Here is a 17,978-nt window from a genome sequence, read left to right as displayed (position 1 = left end):
TACGGCTATTGTAGCCCATTTCCCGGACACGTCTGTGAACAGTGACTTTTGATACCTGGACTCCAGCTTCAGTCCACTGTCTTTGAAGCTCCCCCAAATTCTGGAAGCGACTCTTCTTCACAATGCTGTTAAGGCTGCGGTCATCTCTCTTGGTTGTGCAGCGTTTCCTGCCACATTTCCCCCTTCCAACAGACTTTTTGTGGATGTGCTTTGAAACTGCACTCTGTGAACAGCTTGCTCTTTGAGACATTTCTTTTTGTGTCTTACCCTCCTGATGGAGGGTGTCAATGACGGTCCTCTGGACAGCAGTCAGATCAGCAGTCTTCCCCATACTTGTGATTTAGTTTACTGAACCAAGCTGAGTGTTTTTCAAGGCTCAGGAAACCCTTGCAGGTGTTTCGAGTTAATTAGACGATTCAAGTGATTCGTTGAACACCCTACTAGTATACTTTTTCATGATATTCTAATATTTAGAGATAGGATATTTGAGTTTTCTTAAGCTGTATGCCATAATCAGCAATATTAAAATAATAAAAGGCTTGCAATATTTCAGTTGATTTGTAATGAATCCAGAATGTATGACATTTTTGTTTTTTTAAATTGCATTACAGAAAATAAAGAACTTTATCACAATATTCTAATTTTCTGAGACAGTCCTGTATATGTTTGCTATGTCTTTGTTATTTTGTATCTGTTATTCAGACGAAGGGGAAGTACAGTATCATTTATAAGGAACCGGAACAAGGGGAAGAAATATGAGGAGAAACACTCCCAGCTTTATTTACTCTCTAAATCTATTAATATTTTTATATTTAATTGGTGTTACTACATTATCTATTCCTCCTTACATTTTTATTATTGATAAAACATTTAATTATCTTCCTATTTATTTTTATTATTTGTCTCTTTTTTACAGCTTTTTCTTCACTTAAATGCTGTTGGATTAAAGGCTTCACTAAACATGTTATCCATTTTGTTTTTTACACTTTTTTAGGAAATGAGATTGTGTTTTGTGAACAATGTATTGACAAAATGAGTCAATAAGAGAAATAATAAAAAAGTATTATATTGAAGTAATTGGTAAAAAAGTTAAAGGTCCCATGTCATGCTTTTCCGGTTATTACCAGTCCCCTTGTGTGTTATGAAGGTTTTTATGCATGTAAACGGTCTGCAGAGTCACAAACCCTCAAAGTACACCCTGTAGCGAGTAAAACTCTAACACAGAAAAGACCTGTCTTTGCTGCCCCAGAACGCCTCGTTGGAGATTTCTCATTTTCCATTGTTTGCTTCCTGGGTTCTGTGACGTGTGAACACCCAAATCAACAACAAATGACTGGATTGGCCCAAATGGAACAATCCGCGGAGCACCTCACCCACCAGGATCCCTTGGCTAACTAACAGGGAGTCCCATTGACTTGCATAGAGCTCCCTGAACGCTGGTAATAGACGAGTTGGGATCGCGGAGAAATGCTCTCCGCAGACCCATGCTCACAGCGTTATAAACCTTTTTCTTTCTCAATATCAAGCCACACTTATTGTTTTTACTTCGGCTGTGAGTGTTTGTGTGTGCTCAGGATGAGTTTCGTTTGTTCTCGCTGTATCGCCGACCCGGAAACCTGTCAGCTCCTCGCGAGCAGCTACGAGCCTCGCAACGTCCCGACGTCCCGACATTGCAAAACTGGCTCCGGTAATAGTAATGGTCAAACTGTCGTACAATGGACAGCTTCCCCCCCCCCCCCCCCCCCCCCCCCATCTATACTCGCATTTTAGACTCTGTTATAACTGTATATCTGTAGACTTGGTATGTCTTAAATGTCCGGTTAGGATGTATTAGAACGAAATCTAAAATGAAAATTGTAAATAAGCCATCTGTATGTAAAAAAACTACCTGTATGTAAATTGTAAATAAGCCATCTGTATGTCAAATATGTCTTATATGTCTTAAATGATATGATGAATTGGAAATGGGGGACCCTGATGTAAACAAGACGAAAGTCTTTCTCTGGTCTGCATCCCCTTAACAATTGTATGTTTTGAGCTGTACTGTACTGTACCCAATATACAAGCTGTTAATAAACTTTTCAATCAATCAATCAAACCAATCAGGGCACACTGGGCTCACAGGGAGGGGGGGGAGGGGGGGAAGGAGCTCCAACAAGCCGTTTAGGACAGAGAGTATATTCCTAAACATGATGTATCCCACTGATCTTAGTTATTACAGTTGTTGTAAGGTAACTTAATTATTTTTTGTAGAATGCCAGACCAAGTTTTTCATCTGTGTGTTGACAAATAGGCCTACTAAAGTCTGACATTAGTAGACCCACGTTAATATAAAAAGGTCGTGGTGTGTTGATATTAACGTCATGTCACCCCCCACCCACCTATAGTACAATCTACTCATGCACAACCCCACAGAGGAAACCATACTGGAGTGAATGGAGTTACTGTAATGGTTCACCGCTCGTTTCTGTCTCCGTCTGCCATAACAAAAAGCTGCAGAGGAGGGCTGCCTGCAAGCTGCTGCAGCCTGTCGACTCGGAGCGGTTTACCGAGAGGGGAAAGTTTGTAAACATCTACCTGAAGCCACGTTTCGGTTGAGCTGAGTCAACACATGAATGCAGTGCTGCTCCCCCTCTCCCTGCATCCTGTTTTTGAGAGCCTACAAAGTGCAGGAAACCCAACTCTCTCTTCACAGCTCACAATCTCAATGTGTTCGTGTGGTTTTTAGAAGTCATATATATGATTATTTGCTCCTAATCTCTCATCGGATCCCTTGCCTAGTATAGTAATACAATTATGTATATAAACGTATAGCCTCCATCCCTCCACGTTCTTATACAATTATAGGCCAATAATGTTGTTGTGGTGCTCTGAATTAAGGGTGTTGTTCAAAGTGAGATAGTTCCCACAGTCCCAAATAGCCCAAGGATGTTCATTTTATTTTAACAGCCTAATATTACAAAATACCTCAAGGGGCTTTACAATCTGTACAACATAAGAAACCCTCTGTCCTCCTCGACTCTTGCTTTGCGTGGAGAAAAAAATTGCACAAACAAACCCCTTTAACAGAATTTATTTTTAAAGATTCCTCACAAAGAGCAACTGTGGAGACTTGCAATTAATTCCGTGTGTTCAGAATAAACTACAAAATAACACAACATGCACTGAATATGACAAAATGATGTGTGAACATGAAAACGATGGATCAATATGGCAAAAACTTAGTTAGTTACACCAAACTAGTCAAACTTTTGACTAAATTGTACGGCCTTTTACTCAATACTCAGTAACTCAATAGCAAAATGATTTGGAATCAATATTTGGCTGCACAGCATAAGCAATGACTGTCCCGTTAGTGGGTTTTAAACACATTATTGTTAAAGCTCTTTAAACAAACTGACACAAAACTTGAAGCTATCTGAAAGTGTTGTATTCCGGCACAAACAAATAAGATAATCTTTTTTTAAATATTGGCAAAACGTGTTGGGGAAATGTTATTTAAAAGACTAAATGGATACAAAACAAGAGGAAATATTTATGTGGCATGAAAGGTGTTTCCAACCACCACATTTATTACAGTAGCCCACGCACTTAGTGACATGATAGTGAAAATAAAAAATAGTGGGCAGACAACAAGTAAACAATCCACTCTATCCACTATGTTTTATCTTAAAACGAAATCCAAATTCATAAATGTTTAAATCAAAATGGATAGTTCTAGTTTATTAAAGTTTTAACTAATTCATTACCTCATTATTTGCTCACGTGCCTCACCTCCTGCACGCTGACGTCGCGCGCTGGCCAGTGGGTGACGTGCTTGCTTTATTTTGCGTGCAGCAGAGGAGGAGGAGGCGGAGAAGCAGAAGAAAAGTGCTGCTGTTTGCGGGTTCACTCACAAAGTCTCTCCTTTCTGCTTCACTGGCCTCGCTGCTGGGAGAGCTAACAGACTGTTTACTGTTTATTTTAATCGGCTGTAACGAGGTCTTCTCTGCCAAACATCCACGCTAACCTCGCTATCGCACCTGCCTCGGAACATGGACAACAAAGACTGATCACACTGCGCTGCGCTTTGCGGCAACAAACCGAGACAACCTTACCTAGGAAACCGCAGAGATATTCATTTATTTAAGAGGCAGGGTTGCACACGAGAGGCTGGTGCTGCAGAAGGAGCTCGACATTTGCTGGTGGACCTCCATATTGCAGGCCTATCGGAGCCTGGAGGGTTTAATTATAGCAACACTTGGATGCGCGTCTTTCTGCCGCTCGGACATCCAGCAGGAGAGACATTTTCAAGGGTCGAGGCGGAGAATCTCAGGCCTACATCAGTGTTTTAATTATTTAACAATCCCTGCTGGACAGTACCAAGCATCGGACCATTTTTGATTGGTCTCCGTCTGCAAACCTGTGTGTTCAATGTTCCCTTAAAAACACAGGAGCATAATGTGGGTCATTCCCGAAGATGTGTTACTGGCGGGCGCATTGTGGATCACCGAGAGAGCCAATCCATATTTCATACTCCAGAAACGGAAGGGCCACGGGAATGGAGGCGGAGGACTGGCTGGTGAGTCCTGTTATTAAAGCCTACTGTCATGGATCAACAGCCAAAAAACTATTTATATTTTAAATTCAGATCATGAAATGGGGATTTGGTGTCAAGTGAAATGTTTGTTATGAGGAAACTCATGCACAGGGCAACGTGAGGTGGATCACATGACCAATCAGCTGTCACAGGTGGCCTTTCACCTGGATGTGAAGAGTTAAATGTTTAATTATTCTCAGGTGTTAATTTAAGGATAAACCTTGATAAAACAAGATTGCTGCCATCAAAGTCCACCACATAAATAATGGTACACTATATTGTCACAAACTGTCCCTGCAAGATAAATGGATGTCAGCCATTACAACAATGCAAACGAGTGTTCTTGTGCTAATAGCCGTGGAGTCTCAACAACAGTGAATATATTTAAGACCGTGTCTGTTTTGCTTGTTCATGCTGAATCATTCCCCTTCCTCCTTCTCTCACTCCTCCTCCTCTCTCTCTCTCTTACTTATTCTATCAAAAATGGGTCAAGCAGCAGCAGCAGCAGCAGCAGGAGAGGAAAAGGAGAAGGAGGAAGTTCAGGTTTTGGAAATGACTGGTTGAGGTTCACAGTTGAACAGCCCACTGTCCTGGTTTCTCTGAATTTTAAATGTTGGCTCATGTTTTGACCTTTTTTAATTGTGTATTTCCCCACAAAGTATTGCACTTCCCCATGTTTAAGAGGTGTGCTTTATTTTAGCATCTTTGAGATATTAATGTATCATACTTGTTAAAGAACCTGAAAACCTTTATGGGATTGTTTTGGTCCTGATTCTAACATTGACTATAATGTAACCATTGGAAGGATTACTGGAGATTATGGGCCCCTCTAAAACCTTATTCTTCAATCTGTGTGTTATTTACAACACTGAACTATGACATGGCCCTACATGACCTGTTTTGTAGATTGTTTAAACAATGGTTTCATATAGGATTGTTCTTTGTTTAAAATAAATAAAATTGAAGGTGGTTATGCTACATGTCCTCAAGACCAGTCATCAAGCAGGACAACATTTAAGGCCCTTGTTCCAAAATAAAGGACAATTCATTTTTCAAACCAATTGCTAAACAGTGGTGATGTCCTTTAGGAAAACTGCCTATGGTAATCCAGTTTTAGGTTAAAACAATTCCTTTCCATATGCAGTTAAATGTTCCACTTTGTGTCAATTAGGATTGTTTGAAGGCATTTTGATTTAAATCTGAAGAGGCAATGCTGCCATTACCATAGATTGATCCGTGTTTATCAGTTTAGCGTCTGTTCCCTGCTGAGAGTTTCTCAATGTGTCAGTAAGTGACGATTATACCACCAGTAACTATATGATGGGAGTAACATCCCTACCACTGAGGACCACTCTGAGTCAGGAGTGGGCAATGTAGATACAAATATAATATTATATCGTTTAATATTATTATGTCATTTTGTGTATAATAATTCTGAATGTCTGTCATATCGGTGCTTGTGTCCTAATAATGCTGACCAAAATGCCACCTAGATTAAATAATTGTGAGACACTTTTTTCCTACTTTCAATACTGAAGTAGTCCTTACAACAAGAAACAGTGTTACTAAGAAGAGAATTGAGTGCGTTTCAATCAAAGAGTTTTCACTTATTTTGGACTCCTTTGTCCATTTTCATCCTACCTTTTATCTTTGACCGCCTAGATAAACCTTTTGGAGGCCCTGGCTCGGGTTGTAAACCACTGAATATTCATCATATTGCAAAAGTCTTTTAAATCAAGGATTGGTATAAAGCAAATGCAGCTACAGATTTTAAAGGGATAGCATTGGGGGTATAAAGTAAACCGAATAGTTGATTCTCGTCTCCAAGTACTGTCATATTTCCTAACCTTAGTGTGATTTATAAAGACTTGGGGATGACGTCATCATTGTTATGTAAATGCTCACCATGCTGACACCGTGCTGTGTGCAAGTTGGCGCTCGGCACCCAGTGACACTGACACTGACACTGCCCACTGCGTCCAGGGGGAGGGGAAACCATTCGGCTGCACCAGGACGCAGCATATTACAGGGATGGGCACAAATACTGTACACATGTTTAACTTGGCTGGGCTTATGATGTTGGAGCTGCCAGAGACAAAATTCACTTGGCTTCACATGTGAACATTAGTACTGTAGCTGCATGAACAGTATTAATACAGTTCCTCCAGAGATGAACTGAAAATATAAATTATTAGCACAAACATTAATTAGTAAGGGTCTGAGAAGTCAAAGAGACAATATTGTATGAATGATACGTCTCCAAATACCTTTAACTACATATTTAAAGTAATAGTTAACCTCATTTATCTGAGTTATCATTATACAGGATTAATCTTGAGGAGCATGTAGAGCCCTTGACTGTTATGGATTTCCTTAAAGAATCAAAAGCATGTAATTAATCTAGATTAATGGGGTTTGTATCAGTTGATAATATTTAGCATTTAGAGTATTAGCAGTGCTGCTGTTATTTAAAGCTTCCTGTGGAGATCTTGTACAGTAGAGCTTTAACAATGTTTTCACACAGGTCCCAGTTTTGTTTATTTTTGTTGCATAAGTGACATGACACCCATAACTATAACTGATCAACTGGCAGCAGAAATGTGGCAATAGAAGCAGCAGCAGTTTGCCGGCAGTGCAGGGAAGGAGAAGAAGATTTGAAGCTATCAAACATAAACAATACAGGTTTAAAACTATAAAGAAATCATATTTATATTTGTTTTGCACTCTGCACATTTGTTACAGCTACATCGGTCTGATAAACAGAATCGAGGTGGTCACACACCTTCAGTGGTCTCCTTTGTTGTGCGTTACCCCCAAGTTTCCTGCGTTAACCTCAACTCGTGGTAGGCTGCACCATGCATTACATGTTGTAGAACAGTAGTTGTAAATTAGCAGCTTGTCATGAATTTCTAACCACAAGGCATCAAGTATGAGCATCGGGTACTCTCATTCGCTGCATCCCTTCGGTGTTTTCTACTTAAACTATTTTGTGACACAAGGCTAACTGCACATTAAAGCCTTCTCCGAGGTCAATGTGTGGGCAAGTGTAGAATTTTTTGGTTATGACTATTTTTGAACCTTGGGATTTTCTTTTGAACAGGGGGAAATTGTCTTCCCATACAACAGATGTTTGTTTGTCACAAAGGGACTTAACCAGAGTGTCATGCACAATTATCTCATTAGTTTCAGTGTCATTAAGACTCCACTTTGTTGCCTCCTTTAGCCCTGTGGAAACTGTTAAAGGGCCCCCTTTGTGCTTATTTTCAAGTTTCATAATTGTATTGTGTGCTTCTGTGACTGGCTTTAATGTTAAAAAAATAGCTTAATTTTTATCATACGGCCTGTGCTGCAGCACCTCTTTTGACCCTCTGTCTGAAACCAGAGCCCAGTCTACTCCGATTGGTTAGCTTGTCGACTTGTCGAGGCGTTTCAGGCCGGGGGGGAGTGTGTGAAGAGAAACTCCCTTTTGGATTTTGGCCTTTGCAGACCATTTACATTTACAAAAACCTTTAACACCCTACAGGAAAGGGAATCCTCAAAAGCATAATAGTTCCCCTTTTTAAAGTGGTAACAATTACAAAAGGGGTTTTGATTTCTAGAAAAGGAGACACATGCACAAATGGGTACTTACTGCAAATGAGTTTGTTTACAAGAAAACTCCTCAGGGATATTTGACCTTTCAACAAAGCTGAAAGTAGGCCTACATTAGAAGATGTACCCACTCCATTTTCTGTTAAATGTTATTTGAATAACACGCATTAAACCCAATAAGCTACATGCTTTTAACCGTCACTTACAGTCTTATCTAATGAACGAGTTTGCATGCCGTGTTTTGTGCGACTGTGCAGAGCTGGAGGGACATTTGAAAGGACGTCTTGCATCCTTTGTTGTCTATATGTAGACGCCATCATTATTCATCAGAGAGAAGGCAAAAAGAATAACGCAGAACAAAACCTGCATTCATCAGACTGTAAATAACCTCAGAATCAGGCCATCGTGTCAGTAGTTACACAACTAGACACTTGCGCATAAAACTACCCAATCATTTGAGTAATTTTACAAAACCATATTTCACAATCCGGCTGGTAATCTCTTTATGTTTGGCTGTAAGTGTGTCAGATACTGACCCCGTCCCTATAGGCCACACAGCTGCTTTGACTGGTTTCTTCTTTCAATATGTAGAAGTAAATGAGAAGCTGTAAAAATACATATCATTGCATTATGTAGCAGCAATGTGACTTGAATGTGATGGTGATGATTCACACTTCTCTCAGGTTTCTGTTATCTGAAGCAGCATTGATTTAGGTCCTAGCCACACGGAAACGAAAACAAACCAAATTCGATATCAAAAAAGTCTTCCGTCAACACGCAATAGGCACCAGAAACGTGTCCGTCCACACAAGACCGCTGGAGACGCTGTAAGTGGCGCTGTACTTCCGCCACAAAATACACCAAAGGCAGCTAAGAAGACTTCACGAGCATGCATGGTTGCCATGGTTGCCCTTCTGTTCATTCTGTGCGTGGATTTAGCAGCAGAGGTGGGGAGAGGCAGGGGCCAGAACCTCCTTTCTCCCTCCCTGAGGCAAGCGTGTGCTCCTGCTGTAAATCTCTCCGGTAGTCCACCAGCAGATGAAAAACAACCACCTATCCGCCTCTTCCAAGGGACGAGGGAACCATGCGGCAGAGTTTCCGTTAAAAATGTTGTTCGCCGGTCAACAAGTTCGTTAAAGTTTAAATCTTCCGGACAAAATTATAAAAGTGCCGGTCAAAGGTCTTCTTTGTTATTTATTGAGCTTTAAAACAAATGAATAACGACTCTATATAATTATATAAGAATAATACACGGAGCCTCTCTTTTCAACACCCTCTCCCGACAACCCAGCAGGATTTTTATCAGGAAATGATCGTATATAGGGCGTACGGAGCCCCATGGCCTCCCAGAGCGCTGCACCCTCAGATCTACCCACCTTGGGGCCCGTTATCGTTATTCGCGTTTCCCTGTCGGCCTCGTGTGGCCGAACCGTCTATAAGATAGAGAACTGTAGCGGATACATTGCTAGGGCATTAAAGTGTCAGGGAGATTGTTTTTCTTTTGTTTGCTCAATGCAAACATCCCACACCAGCAGCTACCACATCAAGCTGTTTTTTGCTTTAAGAGGATATAGAAGAGGATAAAAATAAAACAAAATGGGTCGTTTTTTTCATATTGTTTGGTCTGCTGCTGTTTCACTGATTGAGAAACAGTTATGATTTCAGAGAGGCTGATTTTGTTTTGCTCCAACAATAAGGAACTGCATCACATGATTTGTTCTGTATAGGCTTGTTTTTCCACCCCTCAGAAATAACAGGCGGAACATGTAACCATTACAGCTGTCTTTGTGTTGTGTTGTGTGCACCCACTCACTCAGCATGTGGGAGGAAATTATTTCCATTTGTTCCTACTCACAGCTCTTCCTTTACAGTCACATGGCCTTCAGTGTAATACCACAGACAGAGGCAAGTTATGTGTAAATAAATAACAACTCATGTTCAATCCACACTGGCTAGGAAACATCTGTCTGTTTCACTTTCCTCAGTCTTACTGACGAGGAAAGACAAGGTGCTCGCACACCTTCAGTGATCTCTTTTTTTCTTATTTTTAACCCCCAAGTTTCCTGCGTTAAACCTCAACTCACACGTCGCAGGCTGCACAATGCATTACATGCTAAAGAACAAAAGTCACATTTAGCAGCTTTTCATGTATTTTACACCATAGTGCTTTCCGAAAGCGCAACGCACACTTTCACTCGCTGTATTACTTGTTTTTCATTTTGAGATCTAAGGCTAACTGCACAATACAAGCTTCTCTGAGGTCAATGTGTGGGAAAGTGCTTTTAAGTTATGACTGTTTTATAACCTTGTGACTTTTCACACGGGGAAGTTGTTTTGACACAGATGTTTGTTTGTCACCAAGACACTTAACCTGAGTGTCATGCTTACTTATCTCAGTTGTCTCAGTGTCATTAAGACTCCATTTGAGCTTATTGACTTCAAACACAAGAGAGTATGTCATTATTGTATTCATGGTAGTTCTCATGACGGGGCTCTGACATGTGACATCTGGCATGACGATCCATGTCGGTCAGTTTAATTGATTTAATTGTCTGGCAGCTTTTTATTGCTTTATTTAATTGCGACAAAAAGTTGTGAGGTACTGATGAAGAGTAATGTAATTGAGGAAGTTAAAGATTTGTGAAGAAAGGACTTGATGCAGTCCAAGGTCTTTAAACGATGGAGGGTCAGTGAGTTTAGAGCCCACAGATATACTTGTTTTATTATTTCTGTCTGTCCTTAACACATCAGCTTCGCTCACTTCTCTCCCCTTCCTCCCCCTCATCTTCTCTCTGTGTGACTCACGCTGTTTGTTCTGATGAGCGGCTGAACACAAATAACCCGTCTCAGTTCAATGTCTACCTATTCTGAACCTGGGAGAGAATCTACAGCTCAGAAAATAATATCCAAATAGCAAATTAGCCCACTGTAGATTTGTAAATGTCAAGTCATTGTTGTACAGCTTTCTAATTAGGATCTTTATATAAAAAAATATATATTTTTAAGTTGATCCATTATTAAGAAAAGCTTCTTTGGTTTCCAGGTTGTGAAACTCTGGTTTGCATGCGAGTCATTAATAATCAAGTAATATTAGTAAAGGCTGAACGGCTTCTAATCTCATAATGAGCCAGCAGCACCTTCCACAATAAAGAAAATCCTCCAAATCCTTTTGGCATTATAGGAAAATTAGCAGCATGTATTTATTATGCAAGCTGTTTAATTGATTTTCCCCCGATTTGGGACCGGCCTCATGTTGTCCTTTCTGGAAGCAATTTTCCATACAAAGAAACACTGATATCTTTTAAAACCAGATGTGTCATGGCTCTTAATTTTTCCATTTGATTAGCCTATTCAGCCTTTTCTCAGGTGACTTTTACCCGGTTTAGTTTCACACCAGTGCTTTCATATGAGGTGAGCAGAAAGCCTACACATCTTACATTGCAGATTGAAAACCCATCTGTTTCGACTTGGCCAATAAAATCAACTAAAAACAAAACCTCCTCATTTCTGTATGTAGCACTTCAAATGGTGTTATGGCTAATGTACTAGTGGGATTCTTGCCGTTGTATCCTTATTGTTGATTGCACTTATTGTTCATGGCTTTGGAAAAATACCTCAGATAAAGTCATGTATTAGTTGGCTTCAAAGAATAAATCACATTTAATTTGAACACATAGTGAAACATGTAAAGGGAATCTGTCTAACACTCCTCAGCAGTAAACAAATGCATTTGAATTTATGGCATTGACGACGACAACAACAGGATGACATGTGCTCCAATCATGGGATTAATTTCAGATGATGGTTTATGGTTGTATTATGTCTGTAAAGGCTTTTGTTTGTTTCACAGCTGAACATGTTTTTAGGTCAACATGTGTTTCTATTACGTTTTTTCTCTGTAATATCAAGATTTTTGGTCTCTTGCAGGTTTGCTGGTCGGGACCCTGGATGTGGTTTTGGACTCCAGCGCTCGCATGGCCCCGTACAGGATCCTCTACCAGACCCCCGACTCTCTGATTTACTGGATCATCGCTCATGGTACGTGCCCTTTTTCTTAATGTTGGCTCAATGTTAGACTTGGGGTTAATGCATAAGTATACCTTGACAATTCCGTTTTCTGATTTACCTTTTTATAAGCTTAATTCTGCATATTTTATTATGGATTTCAAATTCAAGTCATTATTACATTACATTACATGTCACTTGTTAGACACTTTCATCCAAAGCGACTTACATACTCAATACTGTGGACAATCACCACAGGAGCAATTTGGGGTGAAGTGTCTCAGGGACACAACGACATGCTGACTGCAGTGGGGTTTGTACCTGTGCTGCCCTGATCCGAACACAAACGCACAACCCACTGCGCCACACACCTCCATTATTATCATATGCTCCACAGTGCAATTATTGGAAATAAGTCCAAGGCTCATACAAGACCATAAAAGAAACATAAGATAGTGTAAGACAACAGTGCAGTTGACCAGTGTTGGAAAGTAACCAAGTATTTATACTCAATTATTTTACCTAAGTAATATTTTTGATTGAATCTTACTGCTTCTTTTACTCCACTGCAATTTGTGAGAAATGTAGTACTTTAAACTCATACAAAATATAAATTAACTAATGAATTATGTATTTTCACATCTGATCCTACCTGGCAGTAAAATAAATCATTACATTTACCTCAAACTTTACCAGCTGCACAATTTGAGTCTTTAACACATTAATGCATCACTCATCAAAATCTAGTCGCATAATATATAATTTTCTAAAGAGATGGCCAGTGTACATAAGAAGTACTTTTTGAGTTGGTACTTTTAAAGTATGTTTTTAAAGTATACTTTTGCACTTTTTAACTGAGTAAAACAATAATGCAGGTTTTTCTACACTGCTTTTACCCGACTACAATATCTGAGTACTTCTTCCCCCTCTGCACTTGACACAATGGTGCAAGTTAAAATGCAGGAACACTCGTAGGGTCATTCGAGCATAGACCCCTGTGTGTTTTTACATCCCTCCCCCAGCCACCACACTACCCATAATGCTCCAACATCCTGCCTTTTCCCATGTCAGCGGCTGGATGCCAAGCATTACATCATGCCCCAGTGGCTTTAAAGGGCAGGATTACAGGATCAGGTGCAGGGATCAATGCTCAAATACGAGTGGATTTTGTGTTTTTCTGCTAATCACTTGATGGGTTCTTTTATTTGGATTTCACGCCATCTGCTAGTGTCTCACAATAATGCAATCTGCATAATCTGTGTATGAAAAGCTTGACTTATTATCTCCAGTCAGACGCATTCATCATGCAGAACAGCCACCACACTCCACACTGATAAGAAGCAGCACTCTTCTTGTTATCATTTTTTAAGCTATCATTGAATATGAAATCATCCAAGCTGTCTGTGTGATGAGGGGATTCACATTTCCAACACAAATCCATGGCTGCAAATAACAGTTATTTACTTTATGAATAAACTTGCTGATTACTTAGTCACTCAATCAACCAATAGTTTACTTGGCAGCAGTTTTTCCTGGAGTTGACACACTCAAAATGCTTGTTTTCCCTGACCAATAGCCTGAAACCTAAAAAAGAAAGCAGTTTACTGTCAGACAAGACAAAGAAAACCGGCAAATAATCGCATTTAAGAAGCTTTAACCAGCATTGCTTTATCACATCACTTTATTTGCATTAATGTGGGACTTTAGTGGCAATAAAATGCAACTAAACTAATTGGAAATGCATAATATAAATCAGGATGATAAGATGGACCTTTAGTAATCCCCGTGGGGAAATTCAGTTGTTCAAACGGCAACAGGGTAAGGGTGAACAAACAGGATAGCACAGATTAATACAATCAAAAATAAGATCAAAGATACAAAATAATAATGAGAAACTATGAAATAAGAAATGAATAATACAAAAATAGAAATGAAAATGGACATGTATACATATATTGAAATGGGTGTGTGGAAACAGTGTGAATTTATGTCCAGTGATTGTTCACATTATTGACCCCTTGTTGTGCAGCCTGGTAGCTACAGGCACAAAGGACTGTCCGAGGCACTTGGTGCTGTGTCGTGGAGGGATGAGTCTGTGGCCGTTTCTCAAAGTCGAGTATACATGCTGCAGAGCCACTATTTCAAGTATACGTCATCGAGTGACGCCGAATGCTGGGCATATAACATGCATTTTAAAAAGTCCTTTGGCGCCACTCGATTACGTAGTATACTTGAAATAGTGGCTCTGCAGCAGGTTTACTCGACATTGAGAAACGGCCTGTGGCTGAACTGAATACATGATAAGATAAAGATGTTTCTGTTTTAAATGAAGATGGGTCACTACTGAGACATTTGCAGAGATGAGATTAACTTTTGGTATGTTTGCCACCATGTTTTTAATTCAGCTCTCCCCTACCAAATGTTCATATGAACTGTGTATCTGTTCGCCCTATCTTTCTGAAATGGAGGCCTTAAGACTAGCCTGGCTTCAAAATGGCAAAAATCCTCCCCCTCTCCCCTCTCCCCTCTCCCAGTCCTTAATTCTTTCTCCCAGAGATGGAGGAGAGTGGAGCGGTCTGGCAGACGGGGATAATTCAGTGAATTTGCACTCACTGAAGGCCTGTTTGCTGTGCTGAGGGATAATGGTCCTCAGGGGCTGCAGCCATTACTGCGATCACTTTCTCCTGCAGCCAAAAAAATCAGTTTTGACCTCACTGATAACAATGTAGTGTTGTTGTTTAAGGAAATACATGTGTGTTTATTTTTGAAACTTTGCACTTGACATTTGACTAACACTGATGCTTTAGACGTCCCATCATCGAGTTAAAAAAAGGTCTCCGAACTTATTGTTAGAGTATACAAAATACCCTTTAATATTTTCCATTGTGATTTTCCCATATTTAATTTGTTTCCACTAATTCATTATTATTATTACAGACAATTGATACTGTCAAGGTACGAGAAAACAGAGTAAGCTGGAGGGCAGAAAGTTTAGCTTGTAAAGAAAGTGAGTTATCCAATTTCAATGTTTCTTGGTCAAAGATCTCAAATATTATATTATACTACGATCAGAATTGATATCGAAAAAATAGCATTTAAGTGTATATAAACGTGTTTCAATTTTAATGTAGACATTTAACATGGTAATTTACTGGTATTTAATTGGCTGAAATAATAATATAACCAGAAAATGAAAAGAAAGAGAGAGAAAAAACATGTGGGAAAGATACTTTGCGAAAGGAAAGATCTTGAAAGGTGTTTGGTGTTTAAGTGTAACCCATTGCTACCATTATTCTCACTCTCACTCTCACTCTCACTCTCACTCTCACTCACTCTCTCCCCCTCTCCTGCAGGAACGTCTCGTAAAGAGATCACGGAGCACTGGGAGTGGCTGGAGAACAACCTGCTGCAGACGCTCTCCATCTTTGAGAATGAGAACGACATTACCACCTTTGTCAAAGGAAAAGTCCAGGTACCTGCTCACTCTGTTCCCATCAAGATGTTGGTTTAGGTATAGATATCAGATATTCTGTGTGAAACTAAGTGGACACTGTGATTTATTTTTGTGACTATAGTTAACAAAGCCTAAATGACCTTTTATGGCATACCTTACAACTTTTGTTTTTTTTGGGTTTGAATTTTATTGGTGAATAATCATGATCCTCAAACTGTGCGATGTTGGGTCCAAGTCTTTGTGAGAGTCTTTCGAAGTGATTGAATTTTTATTTTAAGAAATTGTGGGAACCCTGCTTAACATAAATGTACATTTTGTCTTGCATATCATGTTGTTCCCATATCATGCATTCCTATAATGTTTTATATTTTATAGTAAAAAAAGTGGTACAAGACGAGAAGGAATCAGACAATAAAAAAAATCTACCCATGAAAAAATGGTTTGCCAGTTTACTGCTGGCATGGATCCATGAAGTATTTAAACCAGATCGCTATCGACCGGTCGATCACAAAGGTAGTGTGGGTAGATCGCATGGCATTGAAAAAAGGAAAACATTTTTATTTATTTTTTTAAAGTTAGCCTATCATCCATCCTTTCTATGGCATTTGCCACTTGATTGACGTACAGGTAAGCCAGTCTGAGTTGTATTGTGCCATACGGGTTCATGCAGTTATGAAGGGGCCTCACCTCCTCATCTAAAGTGCAAATGCGGCGCACTATTATGCGCTTATTAGTGTAATTAGCCACAGTTTATCTGCCGTTTAGTCCACTAGCACCGCTCACGACACAGATGGTGCAGGGGCGGCCCTGTAGGTAGATCATTTGGGCTTGGTCTTTTTAAAAGTAGATCCCAAGCTGAAAAAGTGTGGTTACCCCTGATTCAAACTGTAGCAGCCTGTGCTAGCTACATTAAACTATGTGGAATTTTGAAATGTCAATCACTTAAACTTCTGCTGCTTTTCTTCAAATACCAACTCTATTGTTTCTCGTCCCTCCAGCTCATTACATCTTTCTGTCTCTGTCCATCTTCAGGGCATCATTGCTGAGTACAACAAGAACCACGACGTCAAAGAGGACGACGACACGGACAAGTTCAAGGAGGCGAGCGCTAAGTTTCGTAAACTGTTCGGGATGCCAGAGGAGGAGAAGCTGGTCAACTATTACTCCTGCAGCTACTGGAAGGGGAAAGTGCCGCGACAGGGCTGGCTCTACCTCAGCATCAACCACCTCTGCTTCTACTCGTACCTGCTGGGAAAAGAAGGTTAGAGCTCGACTCTGAACACGCAGTTATTTAGTATGTGTGTGTCTGCTGTCTGTCTATTTGTATCTATTATATTGTTTTATTGGCAAGACAATACCTGTAAGGCAACACGATATTTAAAGGTGGGGTAGGTAATTTTGGAGAAACCAGCTCGAGTGCGCTAGAATTTGAAAATACACAGCCGGAAAAAATCCGCCGTGCTTTTTACAGTACTACGGCTTCCACAGATGACATTTTTTAATGGATTTATTGTCAAAGCACTTCAGATATTCATTGCTATCGGGATGTTAAGAGCATTCCATGGAATATAACAAAAAGTGTATCTCGAGCCGGTTTCTCAAACTTACCCCACCTTCAACTGACCTCTATGTACTAAATCTTAGAGGTACATATTTAAATAATAATTGTTTCCAGTATTTAACATTTTAGTTCACATGTAATGGTTAGAATAACTTATTATGTCTGAGTAAATAGTGTGTTAATAAACACATTCGAATTAAAGATTATTTTGAGTAGCATTATGGGGTATCTAGGTTGACCTTTTACTTTTGAGGTACAATTCAGATAATCATCTTTGGTTTTTCTGGCCACCAATTCCATGTTTTTATTTGTTTTTGTTTGTTTTAACAAGTAGCCAAAAGTGTTTTAAAGATATTAAAATGCATCAACTTATTTGGGATTTGGCGGAGGTACAAAACAGCAATCTGCTTATGCTTATTTTTGGCAACGATGCCAACATTGTGTAATTAAAGGGCAAGATGAGATGAAAACAAAAAATTATTTCAACAACGCTGCTTTGCTTCTGTCCCCTAAGACAGGTTTACTTTGGAGCCACAATCTCAGACCTGACCTTTTCTTTTCTTTAAGGCTTCATTCTTTTGAGACCTCAAACTATTATTACAGTTTATGTTGCATTTAGTTCTTGCAGACTAATATCTAACCATACAGGTCTAACTACATGTCAAACTGTGTCTAATCTTAATTTTCTTGCACGCTATTCAAGCTAATACCTTTTTTGCAAGTCTTGACCAATACCCTGAGGGCAACAGTCAAATGTTGTTTTCCTTCATGTGTTTTCCTTATTTTCA

At 39.6% G+C, this 17,978-nt stretch overlaps 1 protein-coding gene across 1 annotated transcript in view; it reads left to right on the top strand.

Annotated features, from left to right (window-relative positions):
• Positions 1–3,812: 3,812 nt before the first annotated feature.
• tbc1d9 (TBC1 domain family, member 9 (with GRAM domain)) overlaps positions 3,813–17,978 on the top strand; it is a 31,541-nt gene continuing 17,375 nt past the window's right edge. Inside the window, exons 1-4 of the mRNA XM_079693106.1 lie at positions 3,813–4,561; positions 12,098–12,208; positions 15,529–15,647; positions 16,662–16,890. Of these exons, the coding sequence (XP_079549232.1) occupies positions 4,441–4,561; positions 12,098–12,208; positions 15,529–15,647; positions 16,662–16,890 (580 nt within the window). The 5' untranslated portion in view covers positions 3,813–4,440. The remainder of the gene's footprint in view (positions 4,562–12,097; positions 12,209–15,528; positions 15,648–16,661; positions 16,891–17,978) is intronic.

This window comes from Notothenia rossii, assembly GCF_949606895.1.
Source record: "Notothenia rossii genome assembly, chromosome: 1".
NCBI lineage: Eukaryota > Metazoa > Chordata > Actinopteri > Perciformes > Nototheniidae > Notothenia > Notothenia rossii.
This window is presented reverse-complemented; position numbering and strand designations above follow the sequence as displayed.